Source organism: Ornithorhynchus anatinus, chromosome X1 (assembly GCF_004115215.2).
Source record: "Ornithorhynchus anatinus isolate Pmale09 chromosome X1, mOrnAna1.pri.v4, whole genome shotgun sequence".
NCBI lineage: Eukaryota > Metazoa > Chordata > Mammalia > Monotremata > Ornithorhynchidae > Ornithorhynchus > Ornithorhynchus anatinus.
In genome coordinates this window covers 91,048,476-91,070,291 of record NC_041749.1, presented here as the reverse complement: position 1 = coordinate 91,070,291, position 21,816 = coordinate 91,048,476, and the positions used below count along the sequence as shown (strand labels likewise).

The window sequence follows — 21,816 nt, the reverse complement described above, 5'->3', positions numbered from 1 at the left end:
CGGGGGTGGGCCTGGTCCTGGTCCTGATGCTTCCCTTTTCCTTCTTCAGCCCCCAGAGTGTGAAAGGTCGAAATGATACGTTTTACCTGACACCGGAGCCCGTCGTGGCACCCAACAGTCCCATCTGGTATTCAATCCAGCCAATCAGCAGAGAGCAGATGGAGCAGATGCTGACACGAATCCTGGTGATACGCGAAATTCAGGAAGCTATTGCTGTAGCAAATGCCAGCAATATGCACTAAGGCTCCCTTCTCATCTGAGATAAAGGAAATGAAATAAGCAAGGAAAAAAACTGTATGGACTTTCACACTAAAGAAGAGGCCTAAGTTTTTCTTTCTTTTCTATTTTTTTTTCCCTCCTTATTGGTGTAGCTATGAAGCCCTTTTAGGCTGCTTCTGTATAAAAGGAAAACATACCCCCCTCCCCTTCCCCCCCGCCCTGTGCATCATGACAGACTGTATACCCATTGGAGCGCTGTTTTTGAGAGAGCTGGAAGTCCTGGAAAGTTGCTGGCTGACTTTTTTTTTTTTTTTTTGGTTGAGGCCTGGACCCACCGTATAGGAGAATTTCCGGTCCCCTCCGCACCTCCAGAGAGAGTGGACATAATGATAAATGGACCCTGAAGACACCTGCCGTCCTCACCTGCCTACTGAGGCTTGGGCTGGACTGGTCGTCTAAGGGGCAGCAATTAATGTTTTCTTTCTTTTGTGCTCAGATATTAACTTGGCATCATAATGGAAAATTAGGGGAAGGAACTTCAGTTATGATTAATTAAAGACAATTTCTATTCATTCCCTAAAGACAAGTGACATTTTTAGATGTTAAAGTAAAAACTTTACTTTTTTTTTTTTTGGCCTAACATTGAGGCCTTAAACTTGAGGCTCCTGTGCCTGATGGGATTCTTGTAACATACACTTGTGTATCATATAAAGATACCACCTTGTTTCTCTTATGTATTCTTACTCTAGTTGTTTATTAAGAATGACGAGCACGTCTTTTCAACATGCCATTGAACGATGCGTCTTTATTTGGGGAGGAAAGCGAGAATGGGAAACTGGGGGCGGGGGTGTTTTAGCTATCCTGAGCTGACTGGAGGGTGGACGGGGAATTGCCTTCTTTCCCTCCTATTCCTGCCCAGTTTCTAGGACGTGTGGATAACTTTACTGATACCCAGTGAAAGGTGATAAAGGTAGCTTGATAACTTCTTTCTGCTAGCCAAACTGGCTGAGTCGCTGTTGAATTCTTCATCCTTTCCTCTTTTCTATGCCTTGATAAAATGGGTGTGATGTTAACAGTTCAGCAGCTGCAGCCTTCCCTTTTTGCGACCCTAAGATGGCTTTTCTAGATTTTAGTGGATTTTGTGCGTGTGCGTTTTGTTTTTTAATTGGCTTATGGGGAAAGAGTAGGGAGTTTCCTCCTGATTCTCGAGGAACCGGCTAGATCTGTCTTGATCAAGAGTTGTTGTTTTTTCTCCACCACCCCCTACCCCCGGCCAAGAAACGTTCCAATGGACTGCTCTTTTTGACCCTCAGCATCGAACCAACACTTGCAGGAAGAGCACAGATTAAGTGCAGGCAGCCACGTCCCATCCCCAAGTCCACCCTGCTGCTGCTGCTGGCGGCCTGGGGAGCTTCACGGCAATCCCTGAGAACCCTAGGAGGTTGGCAGTGGGTGAAAGGTGAAGCAGAGATCTGCCCAGATGTCCGGGCAGCAGCTGCCAATCGCGGGAACTCCGGGAGGCATCGTGTGGCCACAAATTCGGGGCTATGGAGCCTGAACCGGCTAATCCAAAAACGTAACAGCAGATGATACTGTTTACAGATGCCCATCTGGTTGGATTGCAAATGAATCCGGAAAGCATGTTGTCTGGGGGTTGGGCGCCAGGAGGGGATCGAGTGTCTACTGTGCCCCGTACGCATTTGGCTACTGTCTTTTTCCTTTTTCAGATTTTCATCGGGGAAACTTAGGCGGGGGTAGAGAAGGCTCTGGAAATCCTGCCATAACCTGCCACGGCAGGTCCTGGGGCTGACGCTTCCGTAGCGTGGGATACTCGCAGTATCCCAGTTGGAGCTGTGTTAGATCTGCTTCCCGAGAGAGGAATCGCTAACTCCATCTGAGCTTATCTTTGGCAACTGCTCCTGGGAGATGCAATTCCTGCTTCTCAAACTTCTCTCTTCTTACCGTTCAATCACCAACATTTGAATGCCTGTAGTCCAGTGCTCTGCCCATGGGGGAGGTTTGGTCTGAAAGAAGAGGAAACATCTCTAGCAAATGAGCTGCCATTTCACTGTCCTCAGGGGAAGGCCCCCCGCCAGAGCTTGGAGGTAGGCTGATTGGATGGGCGTGTCTTCACAGGAGGCGGGAGGATCAGGCAAGAGAGGTCCTCGAGGGCAGGGATCATGTCTTTACTTCTGTTGTATGTGCCCAAGTGCCTAGTGCAGTGCTCTGTATACAGTAGGTGTTCAATAAACCCTGTTGATGGTGATGATGGTGACAGCCAGTGTATTGGGAGGGAATCGAATGAAAATTAAAACCACATGAGCTTGTTTTTGAATCGATGTCTTGAACCTTATATCTTTAAAAACTGCCTTTGTAATTTCTTTCATTAAATATGTTTCAGAGGTAGATGTAAAGCTTTTAGTTAAGACCCTTCTTTCAAATCCCTAACTTCAGAATGACACAGAAAAGAACTCGGTGTCAGGGGCCAATTACAGGTTATAATTGTGGCATTTATCACGGGCTTACTAGGTGCCGAGCGCTGGGGTAGGTACAGGGTTCAGAGCTCATGGTTTATCTTATCCCCATTTTACTCATGAAGCCCAGAGAGGTTAAACGACCAGCCTGAGGTCACCCAGTAGACCAGCGGCAGAGCTTGGCCGAGAACTCGTTTCTCTGGCAGACCGGTTCAGGGAACCATTAGGCTCAACTATGCCCCAGGAATGGAAAGCTGGCATCCTAGAACCCCGCTGGATCGTGACGGTCTTGCAGGTGCTTTCTCCCAGCGGGATGTTGATGCCCAAAAGGATTTCTGACTTGCATCTGCTTCTTGTAAGGTGGATTTGTCTCTCTCAGAGCTCTCCTACAAATCGTGTGGACTGGGATTGGGTTGTTTGAAGGTGAGGGAAAACTGATTAGAGAGAGTAAAGCAGCTCTAAGTGGTAAGTGGCCGGTTGGGGGAGGTGATGCTTTCACCATCCTCTCTTATCCTAGTCTGGGCCTGGGAGGGTGAAAATCTGCCCTTTGGATGGAGTTGCCATCCTCTGGTGTCTTCCCCCTTCCGGGGGGCACCTTTTGGAAAAAACTTCATATTTCCACATCGTAAACCTGCATCTTTTGGGTGTGGGTGTGCTATGGGAGATGGTTCTCTCGGTGTCAGGTTGGGGGGGGGGGGGGGCGCGTGGAGCTATTAGAGCTAATGTCACTACTAGTGAACTAGTAAACTGCAAACAAAGGAAGAGCCTGGGATCTCAACCCCAGAATTTTTTTCCCTAGATGGGCTGGAGAAGGACTCCTCGATTTGGTGTATGGCGAAGTTAAAGGGGAATCTGGAAGGAAGGTGGGAGTGGTCGGGGGGCGGGACACCACATCAAAAACACTCCATTAACATCTGGCACCTAAGTAGCCCTCCCGTGGGGCTTCTCATCCCTGAACGAAACATGAGCATCTTCAAGTCCTCAGACACTCTTAAAAAGGATTTCTGGCTGCTCGGAAGGATGAGTCAACTGTATTTCTGGAGTCGTTTAGTGGAGCTAAACTGAATGGTGCACAGCAATCCCTATTCCTCGGCTGCCCCTAGTCCTGCTGATGCATAATGGAAATAAGAGAAGTCTGGCATGAAGCAGCTGGGGTTGTTGCCTCCTGAGGCAGAGGCAGAGAATCACAGATCAGTAGAAGAGAACAGATAAGAGAGTCTTTTTGTAACAGCGCAACAGCCCACGTGCTGAGAGGTCTGGTTGAGCTGCCCATGCTCAAATGTAATCTGACTGAAGAGGACCCCTCCCTGGCGCCATGCAAAATGACTTTCAGCTCTCCCCAGCCCCATCGCTCTCACCAGTCCCCCTGTATTGTGAGGGAGACCTGGTACTTTAGATTGCTCTATTCTCGACTGCCGGGATAACCCCAGTTAGGTTAGAAGCCATAAATTTTTCACTCCAATTTTCATTTGCCACCACCTCCTCCATTCGGGATTTGTTGGAGCCTAAAGTGCTTCTTGGAGCTTAGCCACCTGCTAGATTTTGGTTCTTTCTACGGTTTTTTTGTTTTTGTTTTTTTTCCAAATGATATTTAAGTGCTTACTAGCGGCCAGGCACTGTTCTAAGCGCTGGGAGTAGATACAAGCAAACCCACTTGGACCCAGCCCATGTTTTACATGGGGCTCACCGTCTCAATTCTCATTTTACAGATGAGTTAACTGAGGCACAGAGAAGTGAAGTCACTTGCCCAAGGTCACACAGCAGAAACGTGGTGGAGCTGCTTCTGACTCCCAGGTCCGGGCTCTCTCTAGGATTGGGCAAATACGGTTGCCTTGAGAACAGGCCCCTTGTTCACTCTTTATCGAAGACAGCTTGGGAAGCAGCTGAGTAAAACTTGAGGTTTTTACTCTGAACAGCTCTGGGAACTTGGTTTGTAAAAAGTAGGTCCTGTGAGGCGAATGAAGATATTTTGCATTCAGGGCCAACCACAGTAAGTCTTGAAGGGAACTGACTGGCTTGGTTATTCTTTTGATGTAATGGGCCACATTGCTGCTGCCCTTGAGAATGCCTGGATCCCAGTCAAACTTGGGCACCTTGGATGCGACTTAGTGGGAGGCTAAGAAGGCTAAATCAAACCAGGCCACTTAGCATATATGTACAGGAAACTTTCTTCCTGCAACGTCGAAAGGTTCCTTCAGCTTTTGGGGGTTGTGGTTTTCATGGAAATCTGGGTGGGTGAACTCTGGGACTGCAAACCAGATGCTTGTGTTCTCAAAAAAGGTTACATGGGCAGGAGTCAGAGACCGGTTTTGGAAATATCAACTGCCTGCTTGCCCGTGGTGAAGCATTACTGGTGCTAGGGAAGAGGAAAGAGATGCTGCTTTCATTTGTTTTATGCCTCGAGTATATTCTTTAGGGAGGGTGGAGTGGTTCTCTGCCTTCCCTGGTTGGTGAGAAGAGATTTCCTCCTACAGGAGTATCTTTGTGAGGAACCTCATTGTATCTGGCCCTGCCCTGCCAAGTCATAACTGTTGGAGCCATAACCATTCAGGCAACGGGTGACTATTTAAGGGCTTTCCAAATATTGGATAATGTACGTACTATATCATGCTAGTCAATCAATGATATGTATTGAGCGCTTACTGTGTGTAGAGCACTGTACCGATTGCTTGGGAGAGTACAAAACAGGAGTTGGTAGACACGTTCCCTGCCCGCAGCAAATTTACAGTCTAGAGGAACCGGTAGTGGGAAGACTTGGTTCGTGTTTATCTGCTCACCCTCTTGTTGTACCCCACTGCCACAGCAGGAATGCAACTGGAAGGAACCCGAGAGTGTGAGCAGTGCCGTTCAAATCGCTAGCACTCTGATCACTTACTTCACACACGTTCCCGATCCTGGAGCCTTTGGTGCTGGACGGGGACTCATCCGGTGTTTGGGACAGAAGCTCCATCATCACCCCTGTGAAGTCAGAAAAGGGGAGAATGCTTAATGACACGTGCTAGAGGTGTGTGTCTGGCACAAGGGGATCGATCTTAAATGGCGAGTGAGGAGGCCGGAGGATGTTGTTTTGACCAGCCTTGTCGGGTAACTTAAAAAAAAAAAATTTGCCTCCATAACTTTGTACACGACCCGCCTGTTTTTGTCTCAGCTCTCTGCCTCCCCAGCAGCAGAGAGAGCTCTGCTGTCTGGGACCATCAGAATAATTGAAGTTCATCCCAAACAAGTGCTGTGGCTTCCCACTCCCATTTCCTCTAGGCCAACTCTAACTTCAAGTTCTGGGCCATTCTGGGCCTGTAGTTTGGGTTTGTTTTTTTTTTAAAGACCAATTATAATTATGGTAGCTTTTGTTTACCAAATAAATGAACCGTGACGGGAGCATTCCCTAAAATCACAAGCGAGGTTCTCGCAATCCTTTTCCCTGTCTTTTGACTGCTTGTTAGCATCTCCTCAAGAAAGCTAGACAAAAGGGCAGTTAATGAAACCTGTCAAGTCCCATGTTACCACCTCTACGGCAGTTGGTTAGCAGCTTGTGTAAGGGTTTTGGGGGTTGAAAGGAGGTTTAAAATTAGCTGTGCGGTCCCTAGAACATAGTCGTTCTATATTTCTGTATTCTGTCTTTGCCTCCTAAAAATCCAAAGCACCTTCCCAGATATCAGTTTTAGAGTCGACCGGCCTTGCACCGATCCTGCGGGAAGGACGCAAGCAACGACGACGAGAGGCCTCCACAGAAATGTTGAAGTAGCCTGGCCTAGTGGATAGACCGTGGGCCTAAGGGTCAGAAGGACCTGGGTTCTAATCCCAGCTCCGCAGCTTGTCTGCTGTATAACCTTGGGCATGTCACTTCTCTGTGCCACCTCAGTTACTTCATCCGTAAAATGGGGATAAAGACCGAGGGCTCCATGTAGGACAGTGGGACGGGGACTGTGTCCAACCTAATTAGATTGTATTTACCCCAGCGCTTAGAACAGTGTTTAACACATAATTGGTGCTTAAGTACCATTATCATTATTATTATTAGAAAGTCGGGAAGGCCTAGCCGTGGCTGTTACCGAGGCTGTTGGTCTCTGGGCCGTGAGGATCCACAAGCCACTTTTTTGGGGGTATTTCTTCCTGTCACCTTTTATTAATCAATTGCGGTTTTTATCGTTTACGTTGTGACTTTCAGATCGCGAGCACCTTGAGGGGCAGCGATCGTGTTCGATTCCCTCTTGTGTATTTTCTCCCCCTATTCAGCGCAGCGCTTCGCACACAATAATAATCGGCTCAATTACTACTATTGCCGACCGGTCGACCACGATGCCTGGTTTACAGATGGGGGAAATCGAGGCAGAGAGGTCCAGGGTCATTTTCGGTGGCGGAGCTGCGGATCGGTTCTGTTAAACTTCATTTTACCCGTCCGCCGAGCCCTCTGCCAAGCGCTTGGGAGAATACGGTCCCTCTCCTGGAGGATCTCACAGTCTAACCGGGGAGTCTCTTTGCAAATAGTTGGCGCAGGGGGAAAACCGGATCACTTTTGGGCCAAGGGACGGCGAGGAGAAATGAGGGGTGGCATCACCCGCGCTCAACGGGACAAAGGTCTTCGGCAAGGGAATGGGGAAATGAATAAAGGCAGAGGTGGAGTCGACGGCTCCATTTCTTTGTCTCTTTCTCCCCGAGGCCCGAAGAAGGAGAGTCGCCCTTACGGATCGATTATAAGCCGCCAGCCCTCACTGAGGGAGGGGGGGCGCCGACAATCCTCTAACGAGGCTCGCCCGGGGCGGGGAAGGGGGGAGGAGGGAGTTGGAAGGCGAGGGGCTAGTTGTGCGCAAGCGCAGCCCCCTGCTCTCGCTCTCTCTCTCTCTTCCCCCCCGACCCCCCGAGCCCTAGTCCCGCCCCTGCTGTGCACGCGCTGCGCCGTGACGTCAGCGCAGCGGGCGGGTTTATATTGGCGCCACTGAGCCAGCTCGGGCCTCTGCGGGAGAAACGCTGAGTTCCACGCGGCCCAGCTCGGTTAACCCCGCCGGCCCGGCGGCACCATGGCCGACTACCTGATTAGCGGTGGCACTTGCTACGTCCCGGATGACGGACTCACGGCGCAGCAGCTCTTCAACTGCGGGGACGGACTTACGTACAAGTAAGGGGGAAGTGGGAGAGGGGCTCCTTGTAAATAAGGCGGGAGACGGAGGGGACGGGCTTAGGGGCTGAGGGAGGAAACGAGTTCGGGGCTCCGCCGAAACCGTGAAGAGGGCTCCCGGGGGGTCGGGCTCCCGGCCGAGGAGGAAGCACGTGGGGGATGGGGAGGGAGCTCGCTGAGGGTTAGCGGAGAGAGGAACTCACCTAGGACGGCGGCGGCACATGAGGCTGAGGCCGATCCGTGGGAGCGGTGGGGGGGTTGGGGGTGGAAGGGAACGAGGAAGCCGGCGGCTGGAATAACAGTCCTAAAATATCCCACCGTGGGCATATGGAGCTGTCACTCCCCTGCCTCAGCAGCGGTGACCGAACCCAGGGCAGGGCTAGGTATGTAGTTGGTGGAGGGGTTGCGAGAGAGAGCAGGGGCCAAGCCCGGGTCTCCGTGGCCGCCCTGGGGCTGCTCGCTGGCCGGGCTGATCCCGAAGCGAGTGGGGAGGCGCCCGTTGGCGGGGGGAAGGTGGTCGGGCATTAAATCTCATAACTGAACGGAAACCTGCTTACCTTTATTACCGAGTGTTGACCTTCTCCCCCCCTCCCACAGTGACTTCCTTATTCTTCCCGGCTACATTGACTTCACTGCCGACCAAGTGGTGAGTACAGATGACCCTCTCAGCCAGAGGTCCCGTTTTTGATAGACGCTACGGGAAACCGAGTAGTGATGAGGGGCCAACTCGAGGCAACCCTTAAGGTCACACACTCACAGCTGGACAAGCGTCCTCGGCAGCCGGAGCGCTACCGGAGCCCCCAGGTTGTGCGGGGGGGAAGGGTGTGACAGGAAAGGGACTGCCGGCTACCAGAGTGGCTCTGGGGCCTGCTGCTCGTTACCGCAACCGAAGTCGAGGAGTCGGCTCTCCGGACACCTTAAGGAAACGGGAGACAGCCGGAATGGCTTTGAAGCGGTCCTGCTGAAAGGCAGGAGGGGTCGACTCCTTGGGTCCTTTCCAGCTTGATTCTCTCTGTCTTGGTGGTTCCCCAGCAAGGGGAGGAGTTTGCCACAGCCCAGCTCAGCCCCCACGACGGTAAGTGCCAGGAGGGAGCTCCCTTAGGGGACTCCCCCTCACTGCTAACTAAACACACCTCTTCTAGGACCTGACCTCTGCATTAACCAAAAAGATCACGCTCAAGACCCCACTCATCTCCTCCCCGATGGATACGGTCACGGAGGCAGGGATGGCCATCGCCATGGCGGTGAGTCCCCCGGAGGGCAGAGATGAGTGCCCGGAGGGGTTCAGTAGGGAACCAGGTGTGGCCCTGGCAAGAGCGACGGAATCTCTGATCGGTGACCGAGGGTGAAAAATCCCAGTGAGGAAACGGAGTGGTAGCTGGAGCCATTGTAGCTCCGGTGCGCTAGCTTTGGGGCGGATTCTGTTTTGTCACTTTGTCTCAAGTGCCTGCTCGTGCTCTACGGACACGGCAGGGAGCTCAAAAGTGCGTTCAACCTCTGATTCCGTGGCTCTGGATTTGGCAGAAATTTCGTAGCCCGGCAATGTGAGTTTATGACTGGAACGGGGACAGACTGGTGTCAGGATCCGTTTTAGCCCCTGTATAGGTGGGTTGGTCCAATAAAGATCGGAAGGGCTCTGCTGGTTAAGAATGTCAGCTGTTAACTCTCTCGTGTGTCCTCAGCTCACCGGTGGAATCGGATTCATCCATCACAACTGCACCCCAGAATTCCAGGCCAACGAAGTGCGGAAAGTGAAGGTGAGCGAAGCCTGGCACGAGGGAGACCAGGTTTCCTCTGGAACTGAATCTCCCAAAAGATTGGAGACTTGGATCTTTGAGGGCAAGAGTGGGACTTGGCAATTCTCCTGCCATACGTGAACACTGACTCTTCTCTCCTGCTAATCTCTCTCCAGAAATACGAGCAGGGCTTCATCACCGATCCTGTGGTCCTGAGCCCCAAAGACCGAGTCCGAGACGTATTCGAAGCCAAAGCCCGGCATGGCTTCTGCGGTATTCCCATCACTGACAACGGCAAGATGGGCAGTCGCTTGATGGGGATCATCTCCTCCCGAGACATTGACTTCCTCAAGGAGGAGGAGCATGACTTGTATCTCGGAGAGGTACTGGAGCACGATGGCCGGGGGGGGGGGGGGGGGGGGGGGGGGGGGAGGAGACCTCTTCAGGGCTTTAGCTCCGAAGCGATGAACTCGGCCTTAAGCCCCGGGAACTTGGTGCTGCTGTAGTCTGGCCATATCTTGCAGTGTATGTGCCAAAGGAAGATAAGGTGGACAGGCCAGCCTTCTCTAACACTCCATTCCTTTCCTCTTGCCAGATCATGACGAAGTGGGAGGATCTGGTGGTGGCTCCGGCCGGGGTCACGTTGAAAGAAGCAAATGAAATCCTGCAGCGGAGCAAGAAAGGTTTGTGTGGGGCCTGGTCCCTGGGTAGTGGGGGTGGGGAGGCCACCTTCGGGGTTCTGGGGTTTCCCTGGACAAATCTCACGTTGAGGGGAGTGTGAGATGTTAGCTGGGCACTCACAGGGCTGCTGGTTGCCCCTCAGGAAAGCTGCCAATTGTGAATGAAGATAATGAATTGGTGGCTATCATTGCCCGTACGGACCTGAAAAAGAACCGTGACTACCCGCTAGCTTCTAAGGATGCCAAGAAACAGCTACTGTGTGGGGCGGCCATTGGCACACATGAAGATGACAAGTACCGACTTGACTTACTGGCCCAGGCTGGGGTTGATGTCGTTGTGCTGGTGAGTGGAACAGCCCCGTCTTGCTGCCAAGTCCCGGAGGATGGGGACAGTTATATATTTTGTAGGATCTAACTTGGGTTTGTACTCTTTGCTCATACGGGGGACTGGGGAGAGGAAAGATGTGGGCAAGGTATTATTACTGATCCTTGCCTGTCTCTTCTCTCCCCCACCCCCCCTTCTCTCCCCCATCCGCCCCTTCAGGATTCCTCCCAGGGCAACTCCATCTTTCAGATCAATATGATCAAGTACATCAAAGAAAAATATCACAACCTTCAGGTTATTGGTGGCAATGGTAAGACACCTTTTCTCCACTTCCACTCCCCATTCCCATCAAAAAAAAACCAACAAAACACACTAAAACTGGACTAGAACACAAATGTAACATCCCCAGTCCTGCCTCCATCCTCTTTGGCCTCCCTCTTCTGCACCCCACCTAACTAATCTGAGCTTCAGCTTCCCAGATGGGGAGGGGATGTGAGTAGCTGGGGTCATTTGAACTCCTAAGGTAGTGGGATACCCTACCCTAGGACTCTGCAGACCCAGAGAGTGACTCTGAGAGTGAGTGTGAAGAATGGCCACTGAGCTCATCTCATCTTCTCCCCACAGTCGTGACAGCTGCACAGGCCAAAAACCTGATTGATGCTGGGGTGGATGCCTTGCGTGTTGGAATGGGCAGTGGCTCTATCTGCATCACCCAGGAAGGTAAGGGGAAGGCAAGGGTCTGGGCTGAAGGGACCCTGGTATTTATGTACTTGGCAAGTGCCTATAGGACTCAGCTGGGGAAGGGGCCAGTGTGCCAGGCTTGGGTCGGGCCCACTGTAGAATCCCCACTGGAGGCCAGAGTGTAGTGACCGACTTTATCACTAGCTACACGGGACCTAAGCCGGAGGGCAGAGGCGATCAACCTGTTGATCGCAGGTTGTCCTCAGGAATGGGGCTCCCCCGGGCCTATCCTACCTCACTCTGTGGTGCGGGAGCGTAAACGCTGCTTCTAGGGTGAGAGTTTGGTCCCTAGGCAGACTAGGGGAGCCTGGAGAGGGGCCTTGATTGAAAAGAGTTGACCTTTTCCTGAGGAGGGGTGGGGTTGGGGGGGGCGTTGCTTGGAGCAGTGGGTCTTGCTATTGTAAGTGCTCTGCCAGCCGGGAATGGGGCCTTTCCCCATCAATAATCCCACTCCCCTTACCCATGCCAGGCCTGGTGACCCTGCTGCTGCTCTGCTCTGCTCTTCTCTCTCTCTCTCTCTCTCTCTCTAAACTTTGGTCTTGTTTGTTTTGTTTAGTGGCTCCAAAGATCCCTCCAGACATAAAGTCCCACAGCCCCAAATGCCCTTCTACTGTCATGGGCACTTATAGTAAGTCCGGCCTGGCCGGCCACAGGCCCTCACTGGCTGCCCATTGCCCGGCTTCTTGGTTGACGTAGCTGTAGTTTCCTTGGGGTTTGTGGCATTGGAAGAGGTGTAGGGGCTCCTTGGGTTCTGGTTTGGACAGAGCCCTAAAACCTGCCCCAAGGAGCCCTATGTAATTCCAAAAGCCTCTCACCTGTTCTGCCATCCTAATCCACTTGTCTGAGGGACATTAAATAGGACTTAATAGGACTTCTGGGCTCCCAGAAGTCATCCACTCCCTGCCTTAGCTGCAGCTCACCATCTTGGCGTCAGTCAGTGGTCATAGGATTCTTCTTTGGCTCTTCTTCACCTCCTAATCCCTCACCTGCTCAGGCTGGACTGCACTCCTCAACTGTTCCTGTTCAGATTCATCTGCAGAGGGTGACCTGGAGCAGTTCCCTGGGCTCTGGGACTCTCCTTGGCTGAGACTACATTCCTGGGGACTGCTGTGTGGAAACTAACCAGCACTGTGAACTTTCTCAGATGGCCACTAACCGGAGCTTGCCTGGGCTGTTGGCTATGTGGATTTTGCATGTGCCTATGGCTGCCCTGAAATTCCAGGCTCCTTGGTTCTGGCCGGGGGTGGCCGGGGAGGGTTTGGCAGATATTGGACAATTACCACACATCTCTTATTTGGGTCTGCAGGCCCTCCTGTTCCAGGTGAAAATGCTGAGCCACAACCTACCCTCTCCTTGGTCTCAGGATGGAGATGGAGACATCTGAGCTCAGTACAGCCAGACCTTGATGTAGGGTCACCTGTTGGCCAGGAGGAAGGCAGGGGGAGATGGATGGGGCCAGACTTTTCAGATATGCTCAGCACTGTCCCGGCTGATTCCTAAGACTATGCTCCAGAAGGGTCTCCTTGATGCTAAGGGGTACTGGTGGCTCTGCTTCGATCCACGATGCAAGCTCCGTTTCTTTCCCCCTGCAGTGCTGGCGTGCGGGCGACCCCAGGCGACAGCGGTGTACAAGGTATCTGAATATGCCCGGCGCTTTGGCGTGCCCGTGATTGCTGATGGTGGCATCCAGAATGTGGGACACATTGCCAAGGCCCTTGCCCTCGGGGCCTCCACAGGTGAGGGTTCCTGCTTGGGGGCGTGTCTCTAACCTCTCTCCTCTACCCATTCCCCCTCTTGTCCATCTGGGGGAGGAAGATAAGGCCCTTTCCTCTAAACTTCCAGCTCTTGATGGTGGTGGGGTGTTTACGCTTACAGTGATGATGGGCTCCCTCCTGGCTGCCACCACGGAGGCCCCTGGTGAGTACTTCTTCTCTGATGGGATCCGGCTCAAGAAATACCGAGGGATGGGCTCGCTGGATGCCATGGACAAGAACTTGGGCAGCCAGAACCGTTACTTCAGGTAAGCGGACAAGAGGGTTAGGGGGTGGAGAATGGCAGCACTCATCCAGAAGCTAGAACCAGTTGGGCGTCGGAATCTGGGGGTTCCTGTTCCACTCTGCCTCAGTGGGAGTTTAGGGGTGGAAGCCAGAAGTGATGCACAGAAGTAGTCGAGTGGGAGGGGGGAATTATAGGGAAAAGTAACAGGCCCTGCAAAACCCCAGACCCCAGTTAGTCTGCTACTGCATTCTACTACTGTTGTGTTACCCATCCCTTAACTCTGCTCTTCCCGCCTCGCCCCCACAGTGAGGCAGATAAGATCAAAGTGGCCCAGGGTGTTTCTGGGGCCGTGCAAGACAAAGGATCCATCCACAAATTTGTTCCCTACTTGATTGCTGGCATCCAGCATTCCTGCCAAGATATTGGTGCCAAGAGTTTAACACTCGTCAGGTGAGTACCCATGGGCAGAGAGGATGGAAAGAGGTAGAGAACAGAGGCAGAATTGCGGGGGTAGGGGGGGGAGGTGGGAGGGAATGATCTTGGCATGGCCTGCCCTGTCAAGGAGAGGGAACCACAGGGGTGGGTAGCCTCATCGTCATAATCATGGTATTTTTTAGAAGCACTTGGGACCAAAACATCAGCTTCTAAAAATAGGTTCATTCCCTTTCAGAGCCATGATGTATTCAGGGGAGCTCAAGTTTGAGAAGAGGACATCATCTGCCCAGGTTGAGGGCGGGGTCCATGGACTCCACTCGTAAGTATCACAAGAGATCACCCTGCCCATTCACAGTTTCCAATCCGAATGCCCCAAACGGCCTTATTCCTTTTGGCAAGCGAAAGCAAATCTCCCCTTTATATTTCAATCTCCCCATGATGGGAGGTTTTTTTTTTTTTTTGATATGTAAGGTGCACAATATTGAACACTTCTGGTTTTCTTTCTGCAGCTATGAGAAACGACTCTTCTGAGAGATAGTCCCCATCTGCCTTACGTGTATTTCCGGTCTGTCCCCATTACTTAAATTTTTCAATAAAATATTGGAAAAGATGGGTTATTGCATTTCCTGTGTTGAAGCAAAGTACAGTGGCACAAAGGCTTGGCGGCATGTGGCCTGACCATTGGTGTTGGAATCAAGCCACGGTTTCTGCCCTCCTATATATAAACTGTACAGTGCTTTGTTGTAATCCAACACAAAACCCTTCAGTAATAGCTTCCCACTGTGGATGCAAACTGTTCTGTTTCAAGTCCAAATCCAGATCTTGCACTGGGGGAGACACATGTGAGCAATATCCAAAGCCAAAGTCCTCCAGCCCCAGCATAAAAGGTTCTCACAACTGTCCACAATCACAGCAGTCTCTGCACCCACTGGTTCAAAGGACAAATCTATTCCTTCCCCAAACCAATCCTGTCACTACTGGAAGAACCTGAGGGGCAGATTAGTGATGTTGGGCCTACTGGGACAGGCAGTCCTGTAAACTCTATGCTCCTTGTGGGCAGACACTGTGTCTACCAACTAATGTACTGCACTTTCCCAAGCACAGTTAAATACTGTGCCTCAGTTGCTGCTCTGAAGAGCCTAATTGACCTGACTTGAAGCAGCGTGGCCTAGAGGAAAAAGTATGGGCCTGGGAGTGGAGGACTTGGGTTCTGATCCTGGTTCTCCACTTACCTGCTGTGTGGCCTTGGGCAAGTCACTTCCCTGGGCCTCAGTTTCCTCATCTGTAAAATGGAGAATTGGATACCTGTTCTCATTTAGACTTTTAGCCCCAGGGGCTGTGTTCACTCAAATTATCTTGTACCTACCCTGTAAATGCTTGACAGAGTAAGGGTTTATGTATCATCACTTGTGATTACAAGTACAACATTGAAATTGGTAAATCTGTCTCCACTTGGCTCTCCTAAGTGTGAGATTCATTTTTTCCATCTGAATTAGCCATTCTCTTTAGACCGCCACCCCCTCCCCCAACCATGCTCTGATTCTGAGTGGCTCCTGCTCTACAGCCCCAGCTGCAAGCCTGTTCTGTTCCCCAGCTCTGCTCCGTATATATAAAAAGATTTGCATTGCAGTTACCGATGCTTTCTTTGGCCAAAAAATTCACTGCAGTAACATAATACTGTGGCTTCATTTTCCATCAAGGTGACCCTCCCTGAATGAAGCCACAAGGGAAGCGCCACAGTTTTGCAAACAATAAAGCAAACCTCAGGCTTTATTTAGACCCTAGTGTTTTCTTCTGATGCCTGGGAATTGTTGGGACTAATGCACAGGTGAAACTGTCCTAACCTGACAACTCCACCAAAGCTGAATTAAGCAGTGGTGATAGGAGCTCTTAGCTTGCTCCTTTAGATCCCCTTCATTGTATGGCACACTTATGACTCCAATTGTATTTACTGAGTGCTTACTGTGTGCAAAGCACTGTACTAAGTGCTTGGGAGAGTACAATATAATAGAGTTGGTAGACATGTTCCCTGCTTACAGTCTAGAGGGGAAGTCCCCAAAACCATTAATCTGCACACATTACTATGCTCTTCCAATCATCAATTGTATCTGTGTGGTTACCCTGTGCAAAATAGTTGATCATCTGGGCAGTGTAGTCCACAGAAGAGCATTTTAACTGGTGGTACTAGCCACCAAGGCCTCTCTTGGGATGTTACCATGCTCACCTTCCTCATACCCAGGATCAGGTGACAGGAGGGCACCAAGGAGGGGAATATCTCTCTCCCTCCCCCTCTCCCATGTTCTTTGACATACCTTTTCCCAACCTGCCCCTAAAGCTCTAGACTGTAAGCTCCTTTTGAACAGGGAACATGTCTACCAACTCTGCTACAGTATACTCTCCCAAGCACTAGGTGCAGTGCTCTGCACACAGTAAGTGCTCAATAAATAGCATTGATCTTCTGAACCTACCACCTCACCCAAACCCACAGGGTCTCAGAGTCAGTCTTCACCTCTCTGTGACCTGCATATACTGGACCTACTCCAGGTCATCACACTCCTCCTGAATTCCCTGCCAACACTCCCAATCTTGGAAGGAAGAATAGATAATGTTAATTCTGCCTTTACCACTAATCTCAACTCACCTGCCCACCCCTCCATCCCTTCATCACTCACACCACTATTCCCCAGCCTTAGATCACCCCCAGTTAGCTTCCCCCACTCCTGTGCCCATGCGCTGAACCAAGCACCAAGTCAACTTCTGCCATTACAAATTCAGTCCTAGAATTCAGTTGTTTTGTGTTTGACAAGTAACATTCCTGACATTTTGACATTCTTCCCTCAATGACTTCCATGCCTATAATTCCCACCAATTTTTCCAAACTTTCAACTTCCTCCCCAGCACACCTGATGACCTCTCCAGTTACTCTGTTGGTAAAATTGAGCCTATGAGGTGTGAACTAACCATTGTCTCTTCAACCACCCCCTCACCCTATCACTTTCTCTGCTTTTTAATAATAATAATAATTTGGTATTTGTTAAGCACTTACTATGTGTCAAGCACTGTTCTAAGTGCTGGGATAGATACAAGGTAATCAGGTTGTCCCATGTGGGGCTCACAGTCTTCATCCCCATTTTTACAGATGAGGCAACTGAGGCACAGAAGTTAAGTAACTTGCCCAAGGTCACACAGCAGACAAGTGGCACTGCCGGGATTAGAACCCATGACCTCTGACTCCCAAGCCCGGGCTCTTTCCACTAAGTCACGCTACTTTTTACTCACTAGCTCCTTCTTAAAGGTCTCCTGACTGCTCTCTAAATTTACTCTCTCTAACCATAGCTCTTCTCACCTTCTCAAAACACTCTCCTCCACTATTTTCAACTTCTCCCTCTATGCCTTCAAACATGCTCAATCTTCCTCCATACCAAGAGAACCCTCTCTCAAACCCACAGCCCCATCTCTCTGCTCCCATTTCCTATCTAAACTCCTAGAACAGGTCATATACTCCAACTGCCTTCATTTCCTCTGCACTAACCCTCTGCTTGACCCACTTGAATTAGGTTTTTGATCCCTTCACTCCACCGATGCCCTCAACACCACCCTCTCTATCAACTCACTTGCTCCCCTACCCCTTTGCCAATCTCATATCACTAACCTGCAGAGCCCCGGATCACCTCCACAATACGCTGCCCTCCGCTTCTGTGAATGAGCTGCAGAGCATTCCTGGCAGAAAATCCGGCACAAGGGCTGACCTCATTCATCTCAAACCTATCCTCACCTGCTTTTAACTCTTGCCCTCTCTTCCACCCATCAACATTATTCTTCTATCCTTATTGATTCCCACTGCCCTGAACAGATGACTCAGGTGTTTAACTCTCTCCTCAAATTCCCTGTCCTCCCGGCTCCCTCATTTCTTGACCCTAACAACCTCGCCACGTATTTTATTGAGAAAATTGAAACCATTAGGCATGATCTCCTTATAAGCTCCCCTGCTTCTCTCCAGGCCCTCCCTCCTCCTGTCTCTTCAACTCCTCTATCTTTCCCAGCAATACCTTTTCCAGCAGAGATCTCTCGCCTCGTCTCAAAATCTACCCCCTCCACCTGTGCATCCAACCCCATCCCTTTCCATCTTATCAAAACACTTGCCCACTTCCTTCAACTTCTACTGTTCACTCTCCAATGGTTTCTTCCCCACTGCTTTCAAACACGCATACATCTCCCCATCCTAAAAAAAATCTCATTTGACCCCACGGCTCCCTCCAGTTATTGCCCCCATCTCCCTCCTACCATTCTTCTCCAAACTCCATGAGTGAGTTGTCTACACCTGCTGCCTCCACTTCTTCTCTACTTCTGTCCTTGACCCACTCCAACCTGGCTTCCACCCCCTTTACTCCACAGAAACTGCTCTCAAAGATCATCAGTGACCTCCTTTTGTGGCCAAATCCAACAGCCTCCACTCCATCTTAATCCTCCTCGACCTCTCAGCTGCTTGTGACACTGTGGACCACTCCCTTCCCCTGGAAACATTATCAAACTTGGCTTCACAAGCACTCTCTTGGTTTTTGTCTTTTTATGACATTTAAGCATTTATGGCATTAACTGTTGGGGTAGATACAAGTTTATCAGGTTGGACACAGTCCCTGTTCCACATGGGGCTCTCAGTCTAAATTGGAGGGAAGAGGATTTAATTCTCATTTTCCAGTTGAGGTAACTGAGACTCAGAGAAGTTAAGTGACTTGTCCAAGGTCAGGCAGAAAACAACTGGCAGAGTGGGGATTAGAACCCAGGTCCTCTGACACCCAGGCCCATGCTCTTTCCACTGGGCCATGCTGCTGCTTCTTGGTTCTCCTCCTATCTCCCTTCTCAGTTTCTTTCATGGGCTCCTCCTCTGCCTCCCACCCTCTGTCCCACCCTCAAGGGACCACCACTCTCTCAGAGAACTCATTTGTTCATACAGTTTCAACTTCAGTCTCTACACAGATGATTCCCAAATCTACATCTCCAGCCCTGACTGCTGTCCTTCTCTGTAGTCTCATACTTCCTCCTGCCTCAGCACACCTCTACTTGGCTGTCCGGCAGACAACTCAAACTTACCGTGTCCAAAACAGAACTCCTCATCTTCCTACCCAAACCCTGTCCTCGCCCAGACTTTCCCATCACTACAGACAGCACTACCATCCTCCCTGTCTCATAAGTCCATAACTTTAGCATTCTCCACTCATCTCTCTCATTCAACCCACATATTCAGTGTCACCAAACCCTGTCGGTTCTATCTGCACAATATCACAATTCTCTCCATTCAAACTGCTACTGTGCTGATCCAAGCACTTACTGTATTCCGCCTTGACCAATGCATCTGCCTCCTCGCTGACCCCCTCGCCTCCTGTCTTTCCCCACTCCGGACTGTACTTCGCTCTACTGCCCAGGATCATTTTCCTAAAGAACTGTTCAGTCCACATCTCCCCACTCTTCAAGAACCTCTAAGTGGTTGCCCATCCACCTCCACATCAAGCAAACTCCTCACCATTGGCTTTAAAGCACTCAATCACTTTTCCCCCTCCTACCTCACCTCACTACTCTCCTACTACAACCCGGCCTGTACGCTTCGCTCCTCTAATGGCAACCTACTTACTGTACCTTCACTGCATCTATCTTGCTGCCCGCAACCTCTCTCTGGCCTGGAACACCCTCCTGGTTCATATACTTCAGACCACCACTCTCCCCTCCTTCAAAGCCTTATTAAAATCACAACCCCTCCAAATGCCCTTCCCAATCAATCAATAGTATTTATTGAGCACTTACTGTGTGCAGAGCACTGTACTATGTGCTTGGGAGAGTGCAACACAAAAGAGTTGGCAGACACGTTCCCTGCCCATAATGAGCCTACCATCTAGAAGGGGAGACGTAGTTTAATATACATTATGGATGTGGACATAAGTGCTGTGGGGCTGAGGAAGGGGGGAATAAAGGGTGTACATCCAAGTGCAAGGGCAATATAGAAGGAAGTGGGAGAAGAGGAAACGAGGGGCTAGTTGGGGAAGGCCTCTTGGAGGAGATTCGCTTTTACTAAGGCTTTGAAGGTGGGGAGGGTAATCGTCTGTTGGATACGAAGAGGGAGGGCGTGCTTTGCACACAGTAAGTGCTCAATAAATACGACTGAATGAATTCTGGGCCAGAGGTAAGACGTGGGCGAGAGGTTGAAAGTGAGACAGGCCAGATCGAGGAACAGTGAGTAGGCTGGCATTAAAGGAACAAAGTGTGCAGGCAGGGCTGTAATAGGAGAGGCAACAAGACGACCGGGGGGGGGGTTGGTTTTTTGTTTTTTTTTTAATGGTACTTGTGAAGTGCTATGTGCCAGGCACTGTTCTAAGCTCTGGGGCAGATACAAGGTAATCAGGTTGGACACAGTCCATGTCTCACATGAGGCTCACAGTCTTAATCCCCATTTCCCATTTTACAGATGAAGGAACTGAGGCACAGAGAAGTTAAGTGACTTGCCCAAGGTCATCCAGCAGACAAATGGCAGAGCCAGAATTAGAACCCAGGTCCTTCTGACTCCCACACCAGAGCTCTATCCATTAGGCCCCGCTGCTTCTCTGAGTGTTTTAAAGCCTATAGTAAAGCATTTCTGTTTGATGCGGAGGTGAATGGTCAATCACTGGAGGTTCTTGAGGAGTGGGGAAACATGGGCAGCAGGGTTACGTATGGACTGGAGCTGGGAGAGACAGGAGGCAGGGAGGTTCCCGACTAAGCCCTCGTTCCTCTACTCCTCCCTTCTGTTGGTCTGTATCTGTATCCTTTAAGCATTTGATATTCACCCCACCCCCAGCCCCACAGCACTTATGTACAGATCCATCATTTAACATCTGTCTCTCCCTCTAGACTGTAAATTCCTTGTGGGTACTCTGCTCCCCTCCCTCTCTCCCCACCACCGCCCCGCTCTTCCCCTCCCCTTAGCACTGCACTCATTTGTATATATTACCACCCTATTTATTTTAATGAGGTGTATATCTCCTTGATTCTATCTTGATGATGTCTTGTTTTGTTTTGTTTTGCTTTGCTGTCTCCCCCATTTAGACTGTGAGTCTGTTATCGGGCAGGGATTGTCTCTGTTGCCGAATTGTACATTCTAAGTGCTTGGTACAGTGCTCTGCACATAGTAAGCGCTCAATAAATACTATTGAATGAATGAATGATAGGGAATATGTCTACCAACCTATTTGTATTGTACTCTCCCAAGCACTTAACATAGTGCTCTGCACACAGTAAGTGCTCAATAAATACCACTGATTGACGGGTAGTCCTGACCTTATCTAATCTACAATCATGCTTCTCCTCTTGCCTCCAAGGACATTTCCACTTGGATGTCCCCGCGAAAGCTCAAAAATCAACATTTCTAAAATGGAACTACCCATCTTCCCTCTTAAACCCACTCCTCCTCCAACTTTCTGCTCTCCATTGATAACACCAACCTCCTCCTCCCTGTTCCAGAAGCCCAGAACCTGGTTCAACTCTCACATTCCATCTACCACCAAATCCCAAGAGTGGGGAGGTGGGCTGGCTTTAAAGGTCCCCACAGACTTTTCCCATTTTAATAACCGCTCTCTTCACGGGCTACTTCCCACCTTGCTTTCTTCATTCCTCCCAAGCCAACCCTCCAACTGCACCTCACTCCCGCCTCCATCCCCTCGCTCCCTTACTCCCCAATTCCATCAGGTCACAGCTCTTCCCATTTTCAAAGCCCTCGGAAAATCTCATCTCTTCCAACAGACCTATTCTGTTTAATCCTCAACACCCCAACCTGAACCCACCCACCATCCACTTCCAGCACTTCTAGATTTATTTAAACCTACCATCAGCACTTGCATACGTTTATTCAATTGTCCATTTTGATTACTTCATCTGTAAATATTTACATTCAGTTCTCCTCCCCCTGTTAGAATGTAAACTCCTACAGGGCAGGAATTGTATCTTTTCTTTGCATTTTAATTTCCCAAGCACTCAGAACAGTGCATTGCAATAAATATGATTACTAGTCTATTTTCACCGACAGCAGTAAATAGGGTAAACCATTTGTCTTTTGTGTGTCCTTCTTCTG

General features: G+C 50.3%; 2 protein-coding genes and 1 long non-coding RNA gene across 6 annotated transcripts in view; 2 read left to right on the top strand and 1 right to left on the bottom strand.

The window, feature by feature from the left end:
- Positions 1-1,004, top strand: part of QRICH1 (glutamine rich 1) — a 59,909-nt gene extending 58,905 nt beyond the window's left edge. For all 3 annotated transcript variants that reach the window (XM_029050585.2, XM_029050583.2, XM_029050584.2), the window contains one exon: positions 50-1,004. In XM_029050585.2, coding sequence (XP_028906418.1) covers positions 50-242 — 193 coding nt within the window. In that variant the 3' untranslated portion in view covers positions 243-1,004. The remainder of the gene's footprint in view (positions 1-49) is intronic.
- LOC114806435 lies at positions 840-8,951 on the bottom strand. Its single transcript, XR_003754469.1, has 3 exons — positions 8,364-8,951; positions 5,569-5,651; positions 840-2,243 (listed from the first exon to the last, which is right to left on the bottom strand). It is a non-coding gene; the product is annotated as an uncharacterized LOC114806435 (long non-coding RNA).
- IMPDH2 (inosine monophosphate dehydrogenase 2) lies at positions 7,602-14,333 on the top strand. Of its 2 annotated transcripts, XM_029050587.2 has the most exons (15): positions 7,602-7,806; positions 8,404-8,452; positions 8,949-9,050; positions 9,489-9,563; positions 9,719-9,925; positions 10,138-10,225; positions 10,366-10,565; positions 10,767-10,857; positions 11,172-11,267; positions 11,845-11,916; positions 12,881-13,024; positions 13,164-13,308; positions 13,593-13,736; positions 13,957-14,040; positions 14,231-14,333. In XM_029050587.2, exons 1-15 carry the CDS (start codon positions 7,709-7,711, stop codon positions 14,250-14,252), a joined length of 1,617 nt encoding a protein of 538 aa, XP_028906420.1. In that variant the 5' UTR covers positions 7,602-7,708; the 3' UTR covers positions 14,253-14,333. The 2 variants fall into 2 exon arrangements, with proteins under 2 accessions (XP_028906420.1, XP_028906421.1); XM_029050588.2 differs by lacking the exon at positions 11,845-11,916 and having other exon boundaries at positions 7,603-7,806.
- Positions 14,334-21,816: the final 7,483 nt, after the last annotated feature.